This window comes from Aplidium turbinatum, chromosome 2, assembly GCF_918807975.1.
Source record: "Aplidium turbinatum chromosome 2, kaAplTurb1.1, whole genome shotgun sequence".
Lineage (NCBI taxonomy): Eukaryota > Metazoa > Chordata > Ascidiacea > Aplousobranchia > Polyclinidae > Aplidium > Aplidium turbinatum.
The window spans coordinates 10,667,068-10,693,182 of NC_137473.1; the positions used below are offsets into that span (position 1 = coordinate 10,667,068).

Genomic DNA, 26,115 nt, shown 5'->3' on the forward strand with positions numbered 1-26,115 from the left:
ATGTGCTACATTAAGAATGTAATGTCAAAGTAGTTTTTCTTGGGTTAAGAAAACTATTTTGGTGTTTTATCTTTATTTAATTTTACTGTCATTTTGTGGAATTTCAATATGGCTCCGAAGCGAAAACATCCCACTACAACCAAAGATGGAAGTTCTGATTCCCCATATTCGAAGCGACCCAGAAGATATGTCAATCAGGTGTTTATATTTTTATATTGATACTTGTAACCACATCTCTGTAAAGTCCATGCAGTTTTTATTTAACCACTCTGTGTGAACGTTGAACTGCATTGGTGGGCTATGTAATATCCTCCTTGAAGTTGGGTTACTGGAATGTGGTGGCCATGTCGTTACATTAAGGTGTTGCAGTCACCTGGTGCCCATGTAGTGGACCAAGTGTTCTTTACTGAATTGATTCCATGTGGACAGCATAGTCACCACTTACCACTCCTTTTTTCTGTTTGGTGCTGAATTAATCAGAACTTCATACTCATTGCTTCCACCATAAGAAACATTGTGTCATTTCCACACAAAAGGTTTGGTTTGACGGGTCTGCTACTATTCGGTGAGTCCGATTCGGTGAGTTCCTAACCTCTAACCCCTAACCCTAAAACGGCAATGATAATTAGGCTACGGTACCCGATAATTTAAAAAAAAAATTTGAAAAAATCACCGAATAGGGATCGGATTGGACTCACCGAATCGGACTCACCGAAACGGGCCATTCCGTGGTTTGACATATTTTTATTGTTTTTTTTTGCATGATAAAAGTACGGTACTCAAAGAAAAATAAAGAATAAATTTTCACTTCATTTGCCATGTTTTCATTTCATTTTAGTCTGATATTGCCCAAACAATATTCGATCTCTTGAAAGAGTCTGAAGATGAAGATGGTCATGTGATGTCTGAGTCCTTTATAAAACTTCCTTCTAAGAGGTAATTGGTTTACAATTACAAGTTTGATTACGCTACTTTACAGAAATTAACTACTAATTTTTCTGTAAAACATATTATTTATGCAAGTCAACTTCATTAAAAGGGTTTATATATATTTCATTTTTGTAGGAACCTCACAGCATTTTCAGCTCTTTTTAGTTGATTCGTTGTGTTGTGTAGTCAGTTTGTATGTATGCAGGATAGGCAGTCTTTCAAGGGCCAATGTTTAGATTCAACAATATGTTTGATGATATACTGTGTTTCTCTAGTGTTTTCTTATGCAATGTATGATTATCTTTTCTTTCATAGGCTTAAAAAAGACTATTATATATGTATAGTCAAAAACATTAGTTTTGCTTTATTTTTGGGTTATAATGTCGTATTGTTGCTTAGCTGCCTAGTGTTTGTAGTTAAAAAATAACCTCTCTTTCCAAGTTATATAACGTGTATTAAGTTTTTTTTAAATTACAAAAAAAATTTCATTTTAAGATTTTGCATGATTCTGTGCAAACTTTTAGATACCATGCTGATTACTATGAGAAAATAATAGATCCTCTTGATCTCACTAAGATTGGTCAAAGGATTAAACAGGATGAATATCGTGACGTTGAAATCTTAACTGCAGACATCCAATTAATGACAAGTAATGCCAAGACATTTTACGAGGTATGATGAATTGATGAAAGCAAGCAAATGTTTTTGTCTGTGTTGTGCTGAAGCCAAATATATCAGTGGTTTAAGAAGTTCCGTACTCCGTAGAAAATATTATCTATGTTTTTACATCAGCTCATGTGTCTTTGTTGCATGTAGGACGATACACAACAGTTTAAAGACGCATGCTCTTTGTGGGAAGCATATTTGAATATCAAAGCAAGAGTTTTGGATGATGGTAAAGTGACTGAGCCAAATAAACCCAAGTTGTCAAAAAAGGTGAATTTTAATGCAATGATATTCTAGACAACGTAAAATTAATGCACATTGACAAATGTTTTTTAAACAGTTAAAATTTTTTAGAACATCCGATAAGGTGCAAAACTCAATAACCTACCATCCCTGAAATCGAATTTAATATAGGCTATGTAGACATTGTGAAATTTACCAGTACGTTTGATTGGTTATTGTTTCAATGATTACTTTAACGTAATTTGAAGTTAGTTTTTATTTTTTCAAGAACATTCATTGCGTTTTTTATTGATTTTACTGGTTATGCTTAATTTTTTACTTTGTTCGTGTCATGTTATAAGTATGCCGGATCAGGATATTTTGTCGCAGCTACACCTGGCCCAAGACTATTTACTGCCCTGACCCATGGCAGGGACATGTCACTGCCAGATTATTTTGTTAAACATTTGTTGTTACGCAAAAGTTATCCATTACATGTTAGAAACAAGAAAATACAAGCTGCAAACATACAAAAAAGCTAAGATAATGTTACAACACAATGCATTGTGATAAAAAGTTGTTTAGATGTCGTTGTTAAATCAAACGTAGTGAAGTTTTGAAATAATTTATATGTTTTAGTTTTGATCAACACTTCCCACTACTTTTACAACAGTGTTTAAAGTCATCTTAAGCACTTTAATAACTCTGTTACTATAGCTTGTTTTAAATTTGTGATGATACAAACAATTGTGTTGAATAGATATGTTTATTGTTGCTGTCTGAAGTCTGCTGGAACTGTTTGAAGCACTATTCCGTAAAAGTTATAGTAGTACTATAGTGTCACAGCAAGTGTCTAGTGATAAAACTTGTTATGGCAATCCAACACTGGTTAACAAAAATATCTGCACACCGCAAAATATGCTTAAGGAATGGAATACAATTTGCGCCAAAAACCTGACAGTGATATGTCTCTGTGGCAAGTTAACTGTTTCGCGCCAGGTAGGCCATGCCAAAATGTTATGTACTTTAAATATGCGCTTTATTTAATAAGTATTACTAGTGGTTTGGGTTTAATGCTTTTTATGTTCTATGTTATTGTACTGCACAGCCTACTAAAGTCCGTTCGAAGATCATTGCTGATACGGAGACAGATTACGAAGTTGTAGATATGTTTTAAATTTTACTCTAATTGTAATGTTACCGAACGGAAAATACCTCCATTACACGACATTAAAATGATGTTTTTTTGCATGAAATGGTTGCATTTATCGTTTGGACATCAGCTTGACTGTTGCTGTGTGACTTGCTTGTTACTAATGAGTGTGGTTGTTTTTGCTTGTGCTATGAAGCAGTGTTTTAATTGTGTTTTGTTGAATTGGCAAGTTGCATGTGTTAGATCTTTGGTCTCCAACCTGTTGGTCGCCACCCCATGTGGGGTCATCATAACTCACCTTATGGTTGCAGTTTTAATCCAATCTATGTGTACTTAAACCTGAAATATTTTTCTCCATACCGGAAAATAAAGTGGGGTCGCATATAAACGCCAAGTTCTTTTTTTATAAATTGAGCTGGCTTCTTGAAAAAAGTTGCGGTCCATTGTTTTAGATCATGCTTGAAAGTATCGGAATGGCCTGTTTCGGTGAGTCCGATTCGGTGAGTCCGATCCGTTAACGGGGGATTTTTTCAATTTTTTTTTTAAATTATCGGGTACCGTAGCCTAATTATCATTGCCGTTTTAGGGTTAGGGGTTAAGGCAGGCCTTAAAACTCGTGTTTTTTTCCGGCAGCCATCGTGGCCTACCTAGAGCTCCTTCTCGGCGGCCAAATCTGCGTGCTTGGAGGCCAAAATACAATAACGATAGCACAAGTAAATAGCATTAAACTTGCAACAATGTTAAAATGATCACTTAGCGTTGTTGAAGTCTGGGCGACGTCCTGCAATAGAATCGTTGTACCACGCATTAAATGCTTTATCGGGATTGTAATCCGGTATTGCGGGACCAACTAACGACCCTAAATTGTTTTAACTGCTCGCAGCTCAGTATATTGTTTCAACTGCATACCGCCTTTCATAAAACCTGACCATTTATTCCGTTATGATGTCAACATTGAGGGTGTGAAGTCACTAACCCACGGCGTTCTCAACTATGACGACACGTGTTTTCCCCTCGGATGTCAACTAACCTAGTTCTCCTTTTTAACAACGATTCAATGTCTGACAACATTGAATCGATATAAAAACGACAATATTGCCAGCCGATGTAAATTAGCACTTCGGATTAACACTTCGTTAAAATAAACATCGGGAATTGCAAACAAGACTTACAGCGCTGGTGATCGCAGCTGGATATATTCAATACAACAGTAGTGACTATGATGCGCTGACCTAATTCTGCGTCACTCTTTGATACTACATATTTTCGACATTTAATCCACGATCATTCTATTGCGAAATTAAATAATTGACTAGAAGAAACCGGCGGCCAAACTTGGCCGACGGAGGAGGTAGCACCGGCGGTCATTCAAGCACTACTTAGCGGCCATGGCCGCGATGGCCGCCGGCTGCTTTAAGGCTTGTTAAGGGTTTGGGGTTAAGGTTAGGGGTTAGAGGTTAGAAACTCACCGAATCGGACTCACCGAATAGTAGCAGACCCGAAAGTATGGTACAAATTGATACAATAAGCAATTGTACACAGAAATAATTTACAACAATTCTTTTTGCCAAAATTATATAGGCCTAGTCAAAGTGGTGTAGTACAATGTGTACCGGTACTTTTAAATTTAATTTCAATTCTGATACAGTACTGGTGAAGTGGTTTGACTATAAAGTGGTTCAGTAAATTATGGCGGTTTGGCTTGTAAAGGGCATGTTTTGTGGTGATTGAATTAAGGTTTTGTTTGCTAATTTTCGTCTGTATTGCATGCACTTTTCAAAGTTTAAACCGTAGGAGTGTATCACCTTGTGTTTGTTCTATTCAACTGGGGTGTGTTTTCTGTGGTATCATAGGAAGCATGAAAATTTCAAAATAATTTATTTTTATTATTCTGTTAAAGAATGGTGATACAGTATTTCCTAATTTTCTTTTTAGCTTACGTTTGTTTTCTTTATTTCTTATTTTATTCTTTTTTTTTGACTTAACAACACTTGAAAAACTATTGGCGACTTCATTTTTTTTTGGACATTTCAACAACTTCTGTTGGTAACTAGTTTCTGTCAAAGAAACATTTTTGCTTTTTCCAGCAATGAATGCAATCATAGCTTTGAGTTTCCTTAACTCATGTGCAATCAAAGCGAAGTCAATTCATTTTGTAACACTCTTTTTAAAGCTCCACGCATGCTTTCTGTGCTGTTTCTTTTTTGGTTTCTTCTTGAAATTTTTAACGCATTGTGCACTGTGCAGTCTTTTAAAGATAAATCTATTATCCAGGACTCGGATATCTCAACTGACGACCTGAGAGAATTATATGAAAATCTGGTGTCGGAAGTTGATGACGAAGGCCGTGTGATAGCTGATTTGTTCATGCAATTGCCGGACCCTTCTGTAAGAGGACTTCAAATCGTATACCGTCTATAGATTAGAACTTTATTAAAACAGAAGCATTGATTGTGAAAACTTTTAAAGTGTATGAAATCAGTGAAAACTAAATTCAGCACTGTTTAAATCAACTCTACGTATCAAAACCACAAGCTTAAAGTAATCTTGTTAAAATGTAGTTAAGGTTACATTGCTTGCCTATGTTTGCTGCTGGGTAAACGTGGGTGGAAAGCCTAGGCTCATCTCTGCACATCGGCAGACTCAGTAAGAGGTAAATCAAGCAAATCACGGGTTTAGAATGGAGATTTTTGTTTATGCTAATACTTTAGCAATGGAAAAGTTGAGTTTGTAATTTGACAATGACATATATAATACAGTATATATACGCTAGATTGCATGGCTTGTCACTAAGTCCTAAATATAACAGATTTTTATGTCATTATCTTCATGAAATGTATCCCAGAACACACAGTATTATGATGTGATCAAAGACCCGATTGACTTTGTTACTATTGAAAACAAGTTGGACAAAGGCCAGTATCCTTCTGTGTTGGAGTTTAAAAAAGATGTCTTGCTGCTTGTCAAAAACGCTCGGACGTTCAACGAAACCCATTCTCAGGTTTTTATTGACATTTTTTCTTGAGTTTATCATTGCTGTAGTCTAGAAGTCTTTACTTTGGGAATTGGTTGCTTTGCACGTCTTTTAATGTAAGGTAAGCTTATTGATAAACAGTATGAAACAAAAACGACAGAAGCGCATATCAGTCTTTACTTTGGGAATTGGTTGCTTTGCACGTCTTTTAATGTAAGGTAAGCTTATTGATAAACAGTATGAAACAAAAACGACAGAAGCGCATATCATTTTGTGTACAAGTTTTTAAGGTCCCCTTTTAAAATTGCTTGAAATTTCTTTGCAAATCCCCATAGTCTCCACATTGTTTGGAGTCATGGAGAGGATGTTGATCATTTTCAAGGAAGCTATTTACTACTGCTTGAATGTGTTCCTCCTCCTCTGGTATGCTTGCCGTTTGCTGGGTTGTTCGTAACCGCCAACATTCTTTCATGCGGCGTTCGAGTCTTACGTCATGCAGGTCTCGCGGCATGCAAACCCCGTCATAAGATCTGCCTTTAGTTTTTATTTATTCACGCGGTGGAAAATTTTTCAGATCTACCAAGACGCTGTTTCAATCAAAGCGCTTCTCCGGGAAAAAATTGACGAGCTAGACAAAACGAAAAAGGGCGATGGAAGAACATCGGGAAGAGTCAGGTGTGCGATGCAAATTTGTTGCCGTATTACTTTCAATCATATTAATTTCAAGCACGTTGTAATTCCTTTTTCTTAACTTAACAAAGCGAATCACTTCATTTTTCACTCTATTATGTGGTTCATATTGTCACATGGATTGGAAAAGGGATGTATGCCGAAGTTTACTCGGTTTATTTGGTTCTGTAAGGTACTCATTTGAGAGAGCAATCAAAGATAGGTGACACTGTCTCTGTATGTAGTGAGTTCTGAAGAGCATAGGAAAAGTTTTCAGTGTTTAAATTGGAATCAAAATGCAATCAAGGTATATTCTGCTTATGTTTTGAACGGAGTTATCGTGTCTGCTTCAACGTTATTGCATTCTACACCCCAGGCATCGAAAATCGTGGAGCGTGTCGCGAATTTCTGGAAGATTGCACGAAAAGTCCTTGAAAAAGCAAGAGGTTAGATAGCCAACATCGTCTGATGCTGTTTTCTTCTTCATAATCACGAGATTTTTATCAATATAATAACTAGTATAGCTCGAAATAGTGCCAGTAATTCTTGGTTTCTTGCCATGATTTTACAACGCCTAGCAAGCCAGTAGACCCAACAAGGTAAGTGTTGCACTTGGCATTTCATTAAGGAAGGGATTTTTTTGAGAAAAAGAAAGTGTCCAATACTTTGATGTTAAAATAGGAAATTATAATGTGAACATAATATTGATTAGACAAATAAGACTTAAAATCTTCCAAAGTCTCGTTTGAATGCAGATATGATTGCAATGGCGTGAATTTCTTTTCTTGCCTAATTTTAATCTTGAAATTTCTTAGTCCGTGGAGATAAAGTCTGACGTCCATGAAGCTTCTATTCCTGACCCCAGTCATCATGATCATCAGGTAAGTTGAAATTTTGAATTTGCTTGAAACCCACAAGCTTCTTTCATTAAACTCTATGCGATTCAGTTAATTTCTTATCGAAAAGAGCTATTTTATTTGACTTCGGCAAGCTTAGAAACGGTCAAGTTCGTTTCATCACAACTGATTGCTTCATCGAAATCAATTTCATTGTATAAGTTCGTATCAATCTTACCGACAAAAATGAATAACTCCGACACCCCTGTTTCTTCAAGCTTGAAGCAAGACAATTTGAGTTTCAGGCTCTTTATTTTTGCAGTCTAACATGAGGTAACGTTGTACTTGTAGGCTCTTCTGTACAACGAAATTGTCAACTACAAGAACAACCTTGGTCATACTATCTCAGACCCGTTTGTCAGACTGCCCAACAAGCGTTTCTACCCGATGTATTATGACGACATTGAGAATCCAATTTCTCTGAAAATCATCAGGAAGAAAGTTCAGTCGAAAAAATACGAGGTATTTTGAAACCAAAAAAAAAGTGTTTTATAAGAACTTTTTTATTTCTATGCTTGGTATGCCAGATCAAAGACTATTATAAGGTAATACGCACTGGTGGAACTTTGCATAAATCCCGGGAAAGAAAGTGCAGTTGAAATACTTCAAAAAATGTCTGCTGGCAAGTGTTGACGAAACAATTGCCGTGTTTTTGACGCAAAAAAATGGTCGCAGTTTCTGCGTTTTGCTTGACAGGGAAGTGTCCCTTCTGTCAATTGCACGCTGGTAACATAACTTTCAATGTCATGCAGAGATGCGACGAGATGGTGGAGGATTTCAATTTGTTGTTCTCCAATGCCAAACAGTTCAACATCAGTTCATCCCAGATCCACAAGGACGCATCGACTCTGCAAAAGTTCATGGATTCAAAGTTACCAGAGTACATCGCGAAAGAGGTAAATGCGGCAATATTGTTTTTTTTCTATTGCCGTGGATATGCGTCACAATGTACTTCGAGTTACGTTTTCATTGGTGCAGAGTGAATTGAATTGAAAGGAATTGAGTGATAGTTTCAAGCCCACTTAGTGACCCTTTCCTTTTGATTCGGTATAGAAGAGATTAATACAGTAGAATTCGGCTATGATGACATTTTTGCTATGGTGGTATCTGTTGCGAAGTCCCGTTTTTAAACTACAGTAAATTTCGGCTATAGTGTCTTTGGCTATAGTAGCACTTTTTCGAAGATTCTTTGAGGTGGGACTATAGGCGAATACTACTGTGTTTTACTGTTTATGAAACCAAGCACTGCAAGCAGTCATTAAGTCGTTTTAAAAGGATGTTTTGTTGACTTTGCTGCTGTAAGTCTGGGTTTGTTTTTGTCGTTTTTGAGTGAACAGATCTAGTTCATCCCAGTTCATTCAAACTGTATATATGAGACTGTATTTTACCTCCAGGAAGAAGACATAGAAGATGCTAGTGATAGCGAAGAGGAAGAGGATGAAGAATCCACTGCAGTTGTATGTTGTTTCTAGATGTTTAGCTTTAATAGTGTATAACAAAACATACATTTTGTTGATAGCAATCACGTAATTCCACCCGAGTACTGCAGCTATTGGACTGTGTTGCTATCAAGCGCTGTACGATTGGCGTTTCCATATCGAGGTCTGTAAATGGGGCAGTGGTGAATGACGTATTGTGCGGTTTGAGAGACTGATCCACATACGCAGGATAACAATTGGTGACATAATGATGTTGATCTTATCCTTGATTATCACGCAGGAGGGGGACATGGACAAAGCCGAGGAAAGCAATAAAGAAACGGAGACAACAACAACAACGGAGAAGTCGGAGGCAGATGACGAGGAGGCGGTCAGTGACGTCATAACTTATCTTAAAAGTCTTTGACTTTAAACTTTGTGGGGAAGCCTTGACAGAAAAGACGAGTGATCGATACAGACCGATTACAGTCGATACAAACTAGCAGTAATTTTTGTGTGCAATGTTGAGGTTGAACTGGTCAGAAGGATCAGTTTCTGTGCTAGTTAGAGATAAACTCAACCTTTAACTGCTGTGTTTTTGCTCTTTAGGCGCAGATAAATGGTATTGTTATTTCTGTTGAGGACGCTATGGTGTGCTAAAAACGCTTGGTGTAAATTCTTGTGAAAGTAGTTTTTTTTTATATAACTCTTTTGAACCGTTCATGTCAGTTAGCTTCGTATGTTTGCGTTGTACTTGTATAAGCAGTAATTGATTTAGTCCAGCGTAACATTTAGTGCTAGGTGAGATTTCGTGCAATATATCTCACAGCTTTTTATATTTTAAAGCCTGGCGTTTTATTCTTGAAGCCATGTCCATTGAAGTGTTCTTTTCTCACTACAGACGAAAAAGAAACGACGCAAGAAAAGGAAATCAAACAAGGAAAGTTTGCAGGGAAGGTTGCATGTGCTTTTCAACACCTTGATGGAGGCCAAGAATGATGACGGTCAGTTTAGCAAGTTTTGTTAAAAAATCAATTAGAAGTTTATTTATAATGCGAACACAAACGCAAACCTTAAAAGCTAACACATTTAATCCGAGTTACTGGCTCTGTCTCAGGTGTGGAAAAATTCGATACCCGTATACTTTTCAACTGACGAAAAAGTACAATGTTTTATTTGAGGAAGTCTCTGACTGCCAGTCGCCGTTTTTCATCAAGTCTCTTTCTATTTGAATAAAATATCTTAAATACGTTTTCCGTTTCACGACTGATTTTTGTTGACAAACATGTTCTTTATCTATGAAACAACTGTTTACCATTGGGGGGTGGGGGCTAAACCGTCTTCGTACGAGCGTCGGACTTTTCCGCTCAACCATGCACCAATAGAAAATGGCCTCTTGTGCATGTGGTGCTGAGAAACAGACTGCAGACCTCATCATTAACGATTGTACCATCTTCAAGCCACTTAATGGAGTGGAAGGTCTGCGCGTCTTAGTGATGAAATTAAATACTGGCTGCTCTCTACTAGCCTTCCAGTGTGAATCCGGGTTGGTAAAGGGATAGACTATCGACACCAATGCTCATGCGACGAACAAGAATTGAACTGTTTATCCACGTTTAAAACCATACAAAAGCTTTTCGTTTTCTGATGTTTATTTGCGTCCTGGTGTATGGCTTGTTGTTGCTTGTACTCTCTTATTCCTCCTGGGCACATTGGCCACACCGCAGACCGCAAATCAACCGTTGTTTACATTGATGCTACATTTATCACATTTGTCTTGCAGACGTTGAATCAATGCAAAATCGGTTATGTTATCTGGTCCCCCAATAAAATCACATTCAATTAGTTTGAAATCAATTTTACGACATCAAAACAACTCCAAGTGGCCAACAATTTGCAAATGTTTTACAGGACGAAAAATGATCACTCTCTTCGTTGAAAAACCATCCCGAAAAGATTACCCCGATTACTACAAGCTGGTGCTGGAACCGATAGACATGAAAATGATCGAAAAGAAGATTCGTCTGGACAAGTACTTCAGTGCTGATGATATGATCGAGGATTTTGATCTCATGTTCAACAACGCACGCCACTACAACGAGCCTGGTTCTGAAGTGAGTTTCACGATAATTTTCTCTTTTGTTTTTAAAAAGGTTGAGGTCAATCTACAAAAGTCGTCATTTTCACATTGTTTCAACTTCAGTGACGTGTAGGCGACCATACATAGTCTAGGGGTAAAAGCCCTGGTACAGCATTTGAAAGGGCGATGGTTCGACACCGCTCAAGAACATGCACCTGTGCCTTTGGCAAGACACTAGGCATGCCTAAATGTGGACACGAAGATTGGCTTCCCTTTTACAAAAAAAAGTACTGGTATCACAACGGCGGGCTTTTAGTGTAGATAAGGCGTCGGAAAACTGTGGTTTATTTGGTTTACAGTTGGTGAATTAGCATCTTTTTGTTCCAGGTATATTCGGATGCCGATGCACTGGAAAAGCTCCTTCTAGCAAAGAATGAAGAGCTGGGTCCTTTACCTCTGTTTGAAGGTTCACCTGAAAAAACACCACGCTCTTCAAAGAAGTCAAAAGTGAATTTTGTCGTGACATTTTCAGTGTTTATTTTCCATTCAATGACTTCCATTTAGTGAAGTTTAGTGGGTGACCAAACCGAAGTACAATATTTATTTAGCATGTCAAACTCTTCAACTTTGGCACTTCTCGCTGTCCTTGAAACAAAATTTTGGAAGCCTTTCGGGCTTTCGATGATCTTAGTAAAGTGAAACAGGCTGTAAAGGTTTTCAGGTGAATAGCAACTATATATGATATATTTATCACATACATTGTGTCTTGCGGCAGGGGTCCGAGTTGGAGGAGAAGATGGAGACGTTGTTCTCAGCAGTAAGAGACTACGTGGATCCGACACAGCGGATGATATGCGAGATCTTCATGCATCTTCCCACCAAGCAACTTCTTCCTGACTACTACAAAGTCATAAAGAAGCCGCTTGATATGGAGCGGATCCGTACTAGGATGCAGGTGAGAAGAAGAGATAGTTATAAAAAATATTGCTTTATTATTATATTAATTACTTTACGAGTTTCTACAAATTGTAACTCTCTCGCTCTTTCTTGTCTCTTCCTCTCTCACTCTCCCTCTCTCTCTCTCTCTCTCTCTCCAGAAGACGGACATTATTTACAGTTGATTGCAATTATTTTTTTTATTTTACATGAGTTCTATTTGAACTTTTTAAATTTAGTATACATGACTCATTTTATTGACTATTATTCATAATTATTAATTACTGCGATATATTTTAAAGGTGCTTGCATTTTAATCCCCAACAGCAGTTTTGTCTGAGTAACAAAACCAAACCTTGCTATTTTGTAGCACGTGCTTCTTTTCTAAACCAACGTTTTTGTGAAGTAGTTGCAAGCTTGGCCTTAAAATTTTATTTTCTTCAGACCGGACAATATTTCAAGCTGGATGAAATGCTTGCTGATATGCTGCTTATGTTTGAAAACGCCTGTAACTACAATGAACCAGGATCTCTTATTTATAAAGATGCTCTGCTGCTCCAGGTACCCCGCTGTATATATTTGTTTCTGAAAAGGCTTGGTATATAAATTTTAAAACAATACTGTATAAAAAAAATAAGTGATTTTTTTTACCAGCGCAATATAATAGTTTGCACATTTATTTTCAGCTACATTTATTACCGTAGGTCATTTTACATAAATTCAACCTCTGCACATGTTGAATCCCGGTAAACGTGACCAATTTTTATAACTGGAGAATGACTTTCATACACAATACAATAGAAAAATATCTGTTGTACTTGTCATTGTCCTATGTTGCTTTACAGAAATATGCTGTTGACAAATTTTACGAGATCCAGCCCGTAGATGTTATCCTTTCTCCAGAGGACCTCGTCCAGGAGATGCTGATAAGTCTCTTCATGTCCGTTATGAGTCATCAGGATGAAAGTGGAAGGTAATATTTAGAGATATCCGAAACGATATTTCGTTTCAAAACTATTTTTCTTCGTCTCGGTTTAGTTTCGAAATTGTTCCCTCCATAAAAAAAACTCGTTTTCGTGCATAAGACTTTTATAGAATTGTCATTTAATCATAAACAACAACATATCAAAAGTACACCAATATTTAACTTTTCGTTAAACTTGTCTAATTGATCTTTTGAGCCAAAATTAATTGATAAACTGCGAAGGTGTTGACATAAAATTTGTGTTGATTGCAAATTCATCACCGCAGTTTTTTAAGGAGCTTTTTTTTCTTTTGAAGAAAAGTATTGCAACTGCAGAAGAGCTGTTAAACTTAAGTTCTAGTTCATTAGTCCAAGTGTATCAAAAATCTCAATAACAGTCAACGACATCCTCTTTTACGTTGATTCAACGCTTGCGGACATTGAGCCAATGCAAAAAAGATTGAGTTTGTTATCAAGGTCTTTGCTTTTGTTTCAGGTGCTACAGCGAGAGCCTATCTTCAGAAGGTATCTATCGCGCGTTTCAAAGTCTCACTTTGGTGGTTTGATAAGTTAATCTCTTTTTTGAAAAATTGATAACTATTCAATTAATTCAACATTTAACAATGTCAGACAAATGTCCGAATGCGTTCAACAGATGTTTCAAATATGCAATTTAAAAATTTAATCCAGACATGCAAAGTGTTTTTTTACCAGCTGGAGCAAAAAAAGATGCAACCAGTATCACAGCAGTGGAAGAAAAAGGTCAAGAAAACGGAAAATCCGACGGTAAAGTTACATATGGTCACCCGGATACTTTGATAGCTTTCTTTTACTTCTAAATTCTTTTGTACTGCAAACGAAAGTATTTTCTATCCCAATCGCGTAGCCACAAATTCAACTTGTAGACACAATCAATATTTTTGCTTTTCTTCCAGGTCATTCTGATCAAAAGTTAACTCTGGAGATTATAAAGAAGAATTTGCACAACAGGAGATACAGGAGGCTCGACGTCTTCCAAGATCACATGTTTGAAGTCTTTGAAGAAGCGAGGAACAACAACAGAAGCGATTCCGAGGTACTTCAAAAATTGGTCATTTTTACACTGATTCAACGTCTGCGAACGTTGAATCAGTATAAAAAGACCAATTTTTCCAGTTGGGCTTACATGAAAGTAACATTCTTAAAGCAGACATACATAATTCTAGTGTGAGTAGCTAAACAAACACCCAAAAGTTCGATTTTTCGAGATCTATTTGTCTACTAACAGGTTTCACAGTTTTCAAACTGTTGTGTGTTGTCAGAAATGCTTAATTGACCTCTGACCTCTGTGCTCAGGTATACGAAGATGTTGTTGAGCTTCAAAAGTTCTTCATAAAAATTCGTGACGAGTTGAGCAAAAACGGTGAAACGCTGATGTCTCCCGCCCTGCTACTCACTGTCAAGAGGCTTGAGAATGAGATCGAGATTGAGAAAAAGGTATGTCATTGCCCAGCTAATAAAGTCGCCTTTTTACATCGACTTAACGTCTCCAGAGTGTTGAATCAATGCAAAAGGACGAATTTTCGCAAGCTGTCTCTGTTACACGTTTCGTGCTAGGGTAATGCTTGTAGGGTATTAGTAGGTAATGCTTTAGTAGGGTAATGCTTGTAGGGTAATGCTTGTTGCTCATAATGCTCGTATTACCTTACAAAAACCGTTCGTGGAAAACCCCCCAAAAAGTTGTGTATAGTATCCTCAAAGTTTTGAATGCCTCCATCTCTGAAAAATCGTTGATCTCACAAACTTAAAACGCAAAAGTCTAAAACCAACATCTTAATTACGTTGGAAGTGGTGAAATTCAATGTACAATTTTCTTTAAGATGACTTAATATATACCAGACAACAAAATCCTTTTTTTACATTGATTCAACGTCTGCATACGTTGAATCAATGTAAAAATGACGGATTTTGCTGGTTGATTTAGCCTTGGCCTATAAACAACGTAGCTACTTCACGCATGATCGTCTTCATTTAAAATGATGTTGCAGGAAAAAGTTTCTGAAGAGATCAAGGAGGATGATCAGATCAATGGCGAAGGAAAAGAGATCTCAAAGGGCATGGCGATATCCTCCCAATCTCATGAAATGGATTTCAAGGTCGGAATGACAAAACAAACTCTTGTATTTTAAACGTTGTTTTGATTCACTGACCGTGGCGCAAAGGTAACACATGGGATTTCGAACCGCAAGTATCAGTGTTCGAATCCCTCTCAGGCTACACTCGCTATTTTTTTTTTAAATACACCGATTCCTCGCTTGTCTTGACAGGGAATTGAAGCAGTGCTTTATATCTTTAAGCTTCTTGTTTGTCGTATCCAGGCTTACACCTGGTGGTTGAAGATGTAGATTAAGTGGACGGGAAGGCAAGGAAGCCAATCTTCGTGTCCACCTTTAGGCATGTCTTTAAGTGTCCTGCCAAAGACACAGCCTTCAAGCTTCTTACAAGCGGGCAAGCATAAAATTTAAACAAAAATCTGTTTGCCAAATTCCCAAGCGGTTATTAAGGTAACGCATTGAAATTTTAAATTATGATTTTTATTGCCAGTCGGATCGGGTTTTCTTGTAATCTAACACAAGTCTTTTAAAAGGAGTTTCTCCCTTTTTTATCTTCACGATAATTTTCGGAAACCTTGCTGCACCAACAATATGTAAAGAACTTAAACAAGTTGTATGCCTGAGGTCTGGTCTGCATTCTACAATCAAAGTAGATCTCTTTGGCGTTTACTTTCATAACCTTGTATTTTATCAACATTATGACAATGTAAATATAACCAACATCCACCACTAAATCCTACTTTTATCCAGGGCACCATGTACACTCCGGGTGACTTTGTCTACATCGAGAACCCCGAAAACCCAAGTGCCCCCCACATTGTCAACATAGAGAAGTTGTACACAGATGAGTCGGGCCAGAGAATGCTCTATGGAGTTTGGCTGTACAGACCCGAAGCGACGTTTCACATGGCGTCGAAGAAATTCTTCTTGAAAGAGGTGTGCTGGTGGATTGGCGACCAGTTGAAATCATAAACTGTTTACGGATATTTCTTTTTGGTTAAATAGTCTGTCAGAACGGTTTTCGTACAAGGAAGCACTAAGTTTACTTGAATTTAAAACTCCTGTACACCAAAAATCTTTCTACACAACCGCAGACTTCTGCTGATATCTTTGACTAAACTTGTGTTTATTTCTTTTATACAGCACCCTAACAGTATGGCTCCGTCTGTGGTAGTAGAGTTATTTAAATCAATCTGTGTGATTAATCATGGTTACAAAAAACGTTTGTTGTCTTCCATGTGGCAAATACACAATTTATTACAATATTTAATGCATTCTTTTCTGCATTTTTCAACGCAAAAAAGAAACCGTCTTTCTTTTAAACCTAATTTTGTTTCAGGTTTTCAAAAGCGACTATTACAATGCAGTCCCCGTGTCTCTGATACAAGGGAAATGCTTTGTAATGCTGAGTAAGGATTACTTCAAGATGAAGCCTGTCGGTGAGTTCCCGAAATTTCGGTCGCTTCTGCAGACCTATATCTATCGCGTATTGTGTTCAGTGCTAGGCATAGTGCAGGCAGTTTCAGCGCAGCTGATGACGCTTTTTACTGAAAAAAGAAAACAAAACGGATTTCCAGAATTCCACCTTTTAATTCATCGTCAATTCGTTATTCAGCATCTTTTAAAACGTTTTTTATTGCAACTGGATAAATTGTCGAACCCGTGATCTGGTGCTTTGTTTGCCAGACAAGTTCAAGGGAGTGTGGAGTTCTTGAGACTTTATAAATCGCTCCTGTCGTGGTGATGTCGCTCTGATGACGCAACAGTCACGTGACAACGTTATGAAACGGAAATCGTTTTCAGTAAAATTTTCGAAATTCTTTTCCAGGCTTTAAAGAGGAAGACGTTTATGTCGCTGAGTCGCGGTATTCCAGCAGGATCAAGTCGTTCAAGCGTCTCAAGCTCACACAGTGGCCTCGTAGCTCCGTTGAACTAGTCGCTAGGGACTCGCCCCTGCCAGTGATACGAATCTCTTCATGCTATTCCGTGATGAAGGTGATTGCTTTGTCTATGTGGCTTCAGTGTACCATGATGTACATCATAACACTTGTTGTATGTAATATCATAGTCGACACGACCTTTGGTAAACTACTGTAGATGCTCAGTTTGCAGATTTTCGTAGACATAACAGTAACATGCACTTTGAGTGAAGTCTCTTGTCCTTTGGTGGCTATTGAAGTAAATATCATGTGTATTGTGTATGCCAAAAAAAATAAGAATGCAAAAAATGCGACTAAAAAGTTTTCCTTTTCGTTATTTTTTGTAACATTCAAAACCCTTTCATTGTGTAATAGTAGTCATATCGCAAACTTGGACTCTTTCAATCTCGATGTATGCCTTCAGAAAGTGTAGCAAAGTGTCTTGTCCTCTTGTAACTCGAATGATTGCGGCATCACGATGTAAGCTTAGCTTTCAAGAAGTTAACTTTATCTCTACAGACTGAAGAAACCAGCTCCTTGGATAAGATGAGGACCATGCTGATGCAGGACATCGAGGGATCTTGGCCGTCGGATGTTATTGATGTTGAGAGGAAGAATATAGAGGCAGATGGCCCTTCTCACGGAGAAGGTAGGGCTTCACTAAGAGTAAAAAACAGCAGTTTTGTTTTTAAACTCCGTATATATGTGACGGCTCTCCAGCTGGACTTAGTGGATGGAATATGGTAAGTTGCCGACACCAAGCGAAAACTCTAAACTGTTAACCTTAGTGACAGTATCTGCTTCAGCGGTTCAACTCCTCCACAAGTATGTGAAGTTCCACTTTTCAGATTTTAAAGAATCTTTTTCGATCCGAGAATAAAAATTCCCTGAACCAACCTGCATTGAAACTATTCATCATTCTCCACTCTCCAGTGATTAGTTCGCTTTTTCTGTAGATAGCAAGCATCTGTCTGTCTCTCGATCGATACTTGCTTCAGCGTTGCGCTGCATGGTTTCTGCATATCTGCCTATGAGGCCATATCGTGCGAATCAAAGTCGTAAACCGAAAAAAAAATCACTTTTCTAACTTAATTTTTCCTCTTTCTTTGTAGGAAAGCATTACATTCAATACTACACCGGCACCATGTGGATTAAGCTAGGAGACTGCGTCTATGTCCGCCAACCGGGGTCAGATAAACATAAGGTGAGTGTTTCCAATAAAAAAATAAGATTTGCAGTAGATTTGTCGCAAAGTCTCACGACTCGAGTGATGTTTCGTCACACGTGGCTTAAACTTTACGTTCTGTCCGCAACGTTTTACTTCATTCTCAACGTCATCTATCGAAATCATACGTCATAGAGTCTTTTTATCTCGGCTTTAGTCTCTCTCAATTTTTTCACGTTTTTTTTATCTAAATTTGGAAACTGTAAAACCAACTTAGATAGTAAATCTTATCAGATCTATTTGAAAGATATATCACTAAAGGTTTTTTAAGTCTAACTACGGTTGCAGTTATCATACCTGCAGTGGTAGGCCCAGAGAAAGTTGCTAAGCACACATTTTCATTTTTTTTTACATACTTTCGTCTTCCGTAATCTTCTTTTGCTTCTCTTATTGTTTGTATCGAAGTTGGCCTTGACATAAAATGTCACACTTTATGTTTTCTGAAACGACAATTACCTCCTCTCCCAGGTGGTCCGTGTGGAGCGCTTGTGGACCGACGCATCAAACAAGGCGTGGTTGCACGGGGTGGCCTTCATCAGACCGGAGAGCGTGCAACATGAACCTACGAGGATGTTTTGCAAGTAAACTGAATTTGTTCAGTATCAAGACCGTTTAGATTTTTTATCCGAAGTTTCTCTTATTTTTTTTTATTAAAACGCTAAAGTTGATTCTGTTTTTTGTAAATTACTGGTTTTGTGCAAAAACCACGAAGTCTTTGCGGCAAGTTTCAGCCAAGAGGGAAAACCACCACTGTAAAATAATCTTGAAAGTCTATCAATGGAAAGTTAATACTTCAGAATAATAGTTTTTTGCACATATCATTGACGAAAAATCTACATTATACCTTTTTGCACGTAAATTCGTTGGAATATTTGCACCCGAATTACATAATTTGTTCGTTGGAATGACATTTAGTAGACGTTGACTTGCTGACGAATTTTTAAAATAAGCTCATATGTTGTTTGTTTAAAACCAACACGATTGCGTTGATTCAACGTCCGCAGACGCTGAATCAACGCAAAAACGACGGCTTGGCCAACTGGCAGCTAACATGTACTTTAGGAATGAGTTGCTGCTCAGTTCCTTTGAAGACACGTTTTCCTTTGATGACGTCACTGGGAAGTGCATTGTCCTGTACGTGAAAGACTACTTCGCATGCCGGCCCACTGAGATCAACGAAGAAGATATCTACATGTTCGAATCCAAATACACCGTTGAGGATGATGTCATCAAGAAAATCAAGGGCAAACGATACACCCCCACACATAAGGTAAATAGAATTTCGAATTTAAATATCAGTTCTTACGTTGAAATAGATTTGAATTTTGTGTGTGTGTGTGTGTAATGTATGAAAATAGTCTATTTTGTTTAAACAATAAATACTATTAATACTACAAAAAGTGCTCAATGCCAAGCAAAACACCAAGCAGAGCAAATTACATCAAATATACTTATTGTTTACTAAAATTCTCTACAGCCTGTTTCACCCTAAAAGGGAGACTGTCAGGTTCTTATTCAAATAGAATTTTACCCTTTTAGGGTGAAACAGGCTGTAGAGGATTTTAGTGAATAATAACTACATTTGGTGTCTTCTTTGTTTATTTACACTATAAAATTTTAATTTTTTGTATGTGTATGAAAATGATCTTACTCTGTGTTTATTTAGTTTTAAAGAGCTATTGGCTATTCAGATTATACACTGGAGATTTATAGAAAGCGAAAGAGTTTCAGTGTACCAGGTCTACAATGATAGCAGCATACAAGTTACAGTTGAATAGAGCAGTTAGCATGTCATTCCATATTATTATTTTGTCAGGTTGAGTGTTTTAGTTTTAACCGAACTGAAATTTCTTTGTGAGCAGCAGTCTGTTCTTTTCAGCATTATGTCACAAAGAAAGGTTGCAGCTGGTTCCACCGGGAAAGGAGCTACGACGTGGCGAGACAGGTGCCATTTCAGTTGAAGCGTGTTCACTTTTTATATCTATAAATGACGGCGATTGAACGATCTTAGACCAGTTTTGATAGCTTGAAATGTGTTAGCAATCATTAACCGTACAAAAACAAGTTCGTGGTTTGTCCAAAAAGCATTTGCTGTTTATTAATAAGTTAGGCTTGTCGTTTTTTTTTTAAGATTGAAAACAAACGATGTTGTGATTTGAAATTCTAAACTTTCTGTCATTCATTTGTTACGCTGTTGGCGTGATTGTGATGAAATGTAGAAACCGGTCAATGGTTGCAAGTTGTTAGAAAAATACCGAAAAGTTAAGACAGAATGCTGAACAACTTCATTTTAGCAATGTTACCACTTCAAGACTTTTACAGGACTTAATTAGTTTTTGCTTTGATTTTTGTTAAGAAACATAAAACTCTGTCCCATCTTTTTGGTCGTCCTCATTTAGTAAGGTATAATTATATGTTAGACATTGTTCTCTCACATCCTTCCACAAAAACAATTGTACTTAGGATGTTAACATTTGCAAGTAGCTATCTAATAAAAGTTTTACAGAGAAGATTGTGCAGCAATAGCCAGTTATATACTATCAAGGTATAACATAACTAACTTTTATGTTGACTCAGAAAAAGAATGAGTGCAGACGTTTAGTTACGTTTAGTTTACTTATTAGTTTCGTACAATGAGAACAGTTGGTGAAATTACTTTCCATTTAGTTTTGATACATTCTTTTTTTAATTTTTTTTATCTGGATCAGTGATTCCTAACATTTTTGTAAACACGGAGCTCTTTCAAATTATTACCAACCCTGTATATTCCAAAACATAATAAAAGTGATAACTTTGTGACAGCCGTGTAAAATTACTCTTAAATATAAAAAGTTTTAGTGTTTAAATTACAGTACTTTTTCTGAAATTCTTCGCTTGAGCTTTTAGGGCCGAGGGTCTATCCTTTAACATCCAAGGTTCACAGTTTCAATCGTCAACCTTCCTGAAATGAATCCACCCATGTCCTCCTTTAAACCTGTTTATGAACCTTCAAGGTATCCGTGGATCCCAGGTTGGAACCACTGATCTAAACATACTCTTTCAAAACATTCTTTCACCTGCAACACTTACGTTAACTGTCTGGTTTTACAAAGCATCGCAACAACGAAAAGAAACATTATCTCAACGCAATTTCAAACCATAGGTTGTAGACGACGAGTACTACTACTACAAACGTCCATTGGCTGTGCAAAACTATGTGTCCCCACTCCTGGTCAAAGCTGTTGAAGAGGAGATCAATACACGAAAAGAAGAAGCCAAGAATGCCAAATCAAAGCCGCAAATGGAGGAAGTACGTGACAACTGCATGTTGGTCATGCTAGTTATTTGGTCACTTCTATCCCTGTCGCAAAAGTTTTTTTTTTACTATTTGTCAGTGCGCCCGACAACCTTGAGTTTGAGGCAAATTTTATTAGCTGGGTTAAAAAGTTGTGCAGTAGGATGTTGGCGTTTTCATTTCTTTAGCTGTTTTAATTAGTTGGTGTTCAAAGTAAGTTTTTAGAGACTATGTGCCCCAGTTTCTGTGATCCTTTGAAAAGAACTTTACATCAAAATAGTGTAACAATTTTTGCTTTGCAGGAGGCTCCTTTGCCTACTGAAGCGACCAGATACCCCACTCCGACACCCCCTCAGCCCCAAGTTTATCCAAATACCCCTGTTCAGGCTTACCCTCAGCCCCACCCTATGATGCCAGGACAACCATACCAACATTACCCCCAAATGGTGCAGCAGTACCCAGGGTCCCCTGCTCAGGGAGCTCAACCCAATTACCCCCCGCACCCCTACGTCCAACAGCAACAAGCTTACCCCCCTGGTGTGCGGTACCCTGTAAGCCACCCTGGAATTCCAGTACAGCAATACCAGACTTCTCCACATATGTACTCACCCTCTCCACAGCCGGCCCAAACACCCAACATGACCCCAACGTCTGGGGCTCAGGTTAGTACGTATATATGGGTAATTGGGTATTAATGGTAATTCCATTTGTTTTCGTACTCAGCTTACAAACACATACATGAACACGTCTAAACATGTATTTGTCTGTACAGGTATTTGCCACTCAACATACCCAGTTGTTCTTCTTCATCTTAAACGATACAGACAGTCTTGGTATAGCTGATTTATGAAACAATAAATCACCGCATTATCATTGTCATAATGTGTCTGTTATAACTTGAAGCGGTGTCGATCTAGTGTCTAGGCACAAAGACTGGGCGTCATTTGTCTACGGAGTCAGTTCATTGTAATTTTTATCAAATGTTTTGGTTCACTGTAGTCCACAGAAGGTAGTCGTCCCCCTTCCACTGTTCCGGAACCAGCTCCCACTCCTCCAACAAAGAAGAAGGGCAGAGTGGGCCAGTCCACTGGCTACATCCTCTTTGCAAGCTACTATCATCCGAAAGTCCGTGCGGAGCATCCTGACATGCCTTTTGGAGAGATCAGCAAGATTGTAAGTCAAAACAACGTTATTGGAGTAGCAATTTCAGTTCTTTCTACAAAAATGTTACTTTTTTTCTCTGTGGTTTGTTTTACTTACGAAGAAGACAACATGTCGAATTATTTTTTTATGAAAATGTATTTTAGTTTGTAAAAAAAAGAACTCGTTTAAGTATATACCGCCAGAGCTTAGAAACTATTAATGTCAAGATCTGGGTCCGATCACAAACTCGTTTCCTGATTTACAATGAAAAATATGGCATCATTTTTGTTTGACTTTCTATTCCTTGTGGGGGGGGGGCTGAGGATGTGTGCTTTTCACCTCAGTAGATATCTCGCGATGGAATAAACAACGTCCAGTGATGAGGAGTCGTTAATTAACTCCTTGCTTGATGCACGTTAAGTTTTCTTGTGAAGTTACGGTTTATCTGTCACTGCAGGTAGGAGAAGAGTGGAGGCATTTGGAAGATGAGAAAAAGAGAGAATATGAAGAGAAAGCTAAGGAGCACACTGCCCGACTGGAGGCCGAGGGAAGATTGATTCCTAAGAAGAAGAAAAAGAAGAAAGAAGTAGAAGAAACACCACCGGCTCCTCAACATCCTCCGCAGCATCCAGGTAGAATGAATTTGTTTAATATGAATAATAAAGCTGAAACAAGTGTAAATGTGTCGGGATGAGACGTACAGCACATTTATTTTACCCCGAAATAAAGCTGTTTGCTTCAATGCAAAACTCTCGTTTTCAAACTCGTTACTGCGTGAACTAAGTTGCACCAGGCATGATGTCCAACTTTCCACAAAGCTAACAAAGCAATAAATCTACAACTGGATTTGAAACTTTTACTCTGCATGAGTGCAGGTCTTTTCAGTCAGTTTTTCGTTAATTTGTCTATTTTATTTTTTATTAAAAACCTACATTTTTTATGTTGTTTATTTTTACCAATAGTTTTGATTTTTTCTCAAGGAACTATGACCCCACAGCCTGGGCAGCATCACCCCCACAAGTTCCCTCCGACGCCTGGACAGCCTGCAGTGCCCATGCGAATGCCACTGTCCCATCCTGGCGGAACTCCCCAGCAGTATCCGATGGCGTCATATGCGCAGACGCCAACTGGGCATCCGTATCCGCAACAGGTTCGATGATCACGTGATCTTTCAACACATGGATTTTTGTGTTTTTAAAGACAGTTCCAAACTGAAATGTTGTAGTCTGTATGAGCTTTTCAAATATCATATCATGAGTCATATGTCATGAGTTACGAGTCAGTTGGGATCATAACTTATAACCCACCTCACATTTTACCTCTTCAAAGGGACGCCACATCATATTTGAATAAATCTGTGAAGCAAAAATAATGGTCTCCATTTGTTAAAATCTTTTTTTGATATTTTTACCCTGATCCATTTTTTTTTTGTTTTATCTCCAACACTTATATTCCAAACTGCTACTTTTTTGTTCTGGCCTTGTTTAACTTTTCTCACTTTAGGTTGCTGTCGCGTCTCAGCCACCTCCACCGCCCCCAACAATTGCCCAAAAGCATCGAATGAAAAGAGGCCCGCTCTTTCTCCAGCCGCCCCCAAAAGCCCAGCGGGTTATGCATTCCGAGGCTTATTTGCGCTATATTGAAGGTAGGTCCGTACCCACGTCTGTAGACGTTGAATCAATTTAAAAATAAAGGATTTTTCCGTCTGGGATATGCCGTATAGAATAGAATATGCCGCCAGCATTAGATGGCTGCTTTTAAAAACTGGGTTTGCTCGTTTAATGAAGTCGGCTTAGTCTTCATTGCATCCACGCTTTATTTAGATAGGTCGGTACCATAACTATCAACTAGTTATCAAAAGCTTATCTTGCTTTTCTTTAACTAAGCTGAAGATTTAAAGCTTAATCTTTTTACCAAGTAGACCACCGATTAAAAAAGTTTTAAATTCGGCCAAAAGTCGTGAACAATAAAGCAACTGCAGTTAATATTCGACTATAGCATGCTTTCGATACAGAAGCTGAATCTGACATTTTTATTGGTTTCAGGTTTGGAGAAAGGAAGTCAGAGCGTTAGCAACTGGGAGAAGACAGTCACGGTCAAGCAAAACAACGTGCATCTGTCCAAAGAGGATGAACAAAAGTAAGCATCGAATTTGTTTGTTTTCGCAAAAATTAAGTGAACTACTTCTAATCATGTATAAAAAAATAAACTAAACAAGCGTAGTTGCCATGGTGATTCAAAAATCACGTGATCTGCAACAAGTGTTTTTTTTTGTCCTGTCTTTTTTGCATTATTCCAGTTAATAGACCTTTCCCGTAGCTCTGTGCATTGAATCGTGACGTGGAAAACAATCACGCTAGCTGCTTTATCGGCAAGCACCAAATTGCTTGTGAATACCTAATAACTCATTTTCTGTTGCAGTTAGCGTTTCGTATCGTATTGATAACAAATAGGAAATCGTCCCTTCCGGTCATTTTGCCGCAAGTTCCCACACTAGCTCTTACCATATTCGTGATGAGGCCAAAATAGCAAAAATCCGCTAGCTGGCACATCAAGATGACGTCATAATGAAAAATAACGTCATTTCTGAAATCTGTGACGAAAATCTAGTCAGATTTTGACCTGAACCTAATTTTCTTGAAAAGTCGCCTAAAAGTGGGACACCCTAAAGTTCAGGCTACCTATTTCAGTTGTTAACTGAAATATTTTAAAATAAAATTGATCAATGCGAGGTCCTTTCGTTCAGTGGCCCCTTGCAGTAAGCTATAGCGCTGTGTCGGCGGTAGTTAGGCCCATGGGCTACGGCCCTGTAGTAAATTCTTTTTTTTAAATGGATTGCTTAATTGTGATACTCAGTCAATAAAGCACTTTTAGTACAAAATGTACGACTAAAATGAGCAATTATTCGATCAAAACAACCAAAACGTTCAAAAGCTGTTCTTCACCGCTATGAACTTAGCTTGTAAAGTGCTTTGTTTTCCATGTCACGCTTCATTGGTTGGCTGCGGGAAAGGTCTATTTTTGAATTCGCTTCATAAATCCTTCAAATTCAGGTTTCTCAACTTAGACCTTTGTTTTACCCGCCAGCAATAGCCCATTTATTTTTATCGTGCGTGTCAACGAAAATATTAATCGCATTTTTTTCTTCTGCCAGGTTGCCAGCGCATTGGTTGGGGAACGGGAAAGGCCGGTTCGACACCGTTACCTCGGCTCTTTGGTCCCTGCGCGATCTCATGCTAAAGGACGCCCTTGCCATCAAAAATAACTGCAACTGATGATGAAGAATAGAATGGCATAAGTTACATCACGAGGCAGAGTTTCAAGGATTAAATTGCAAAGCTGCTCCATGTGTAGTTGGCTTGTCACTGATAAGCCTCGGATCTGCTTTAACTGCATTTGTCTTGTCATCGTATTGTATCATAGCGAGCGTGAACTGTAGAAAACCATGGCGAAGTTGGGAACCCACAACGTTTCTTTTTTATAAATATGTGAAATATTGTCGCAATCATTGAAACGTGGTTCTTGGTGAATACATTTCAGCCAGAAAACGGAA

At 38.0% G+C, this 26,115-nt stretch overlaps 1 protein-coding gene across 2 annotated transcripts; it reads left to right on the forward strand.

Annotated features, from left to right (window-relative positions):
* On the forward strand, nt 1–26,114 carry LOC145786662 (protein polybromo-1-like). Of its 2 annotated transcripts, XM_082598371.1 has the most exons (40): nt 1–198; nt 839–936; nt 1,455–1,602; nt 1,747–1,866; nt 5,246–5,359; nt 5,817–5,972; nt 6,520–6,620; nt 6,991–7,060; nt 7,430–7,495; nt 7,802–7,972; nt 8,263–8,406; nt 8,905–8,967; nt 9,230–9,319; nt 9,830–9,932; nt 10,840–11,042; nt 11,396–11,515; nt 11,784–11,963; nt 12,389–12,505; nt 12,790–12,917; nt 13,405–13,433; nt 13,623–13,694; nt 13,844–13,983; nt 14,244–14,384; nt 14,936–15,043; nt 15,752–15,937; nt 16,341–16,440; nt 16,830–16,996; nt 17,440–17,569; nt 18,033–18,124; nt 18,614–18,726; nt 19,208–19,415; nt 20,025–20,090; nt 21,288–21,434; nt 21,722–22,081; nt 22,419–22,592; nt 23,020–23,194; nt 23,543–23,712; nt 24,066–24,207; nt 24,608–24,701; nt 25,717–26,114. In XM_082598371.1, the coding sequence occupies exons 1-40, from the start codon at nt 109–111 to the stop codon at nt 25,835–25,837; spliced, it is 5,217 nt and encodes a 1,738-aa protein (XP_082454497.1). In that variant the 5' UTR covers nt 1–108; the 3' UTR covers nt 25,838–26,114. The 2 variants fall into 2 exon arrangements, with proteins under 2 accessions (XP_082454497.1, XP_082454506.1); XM_082598380.1 differs by lacking the exon at nt 20,025–20,090.
* Nucleotide 26,115: the final 1 nt, after the last annotated feature.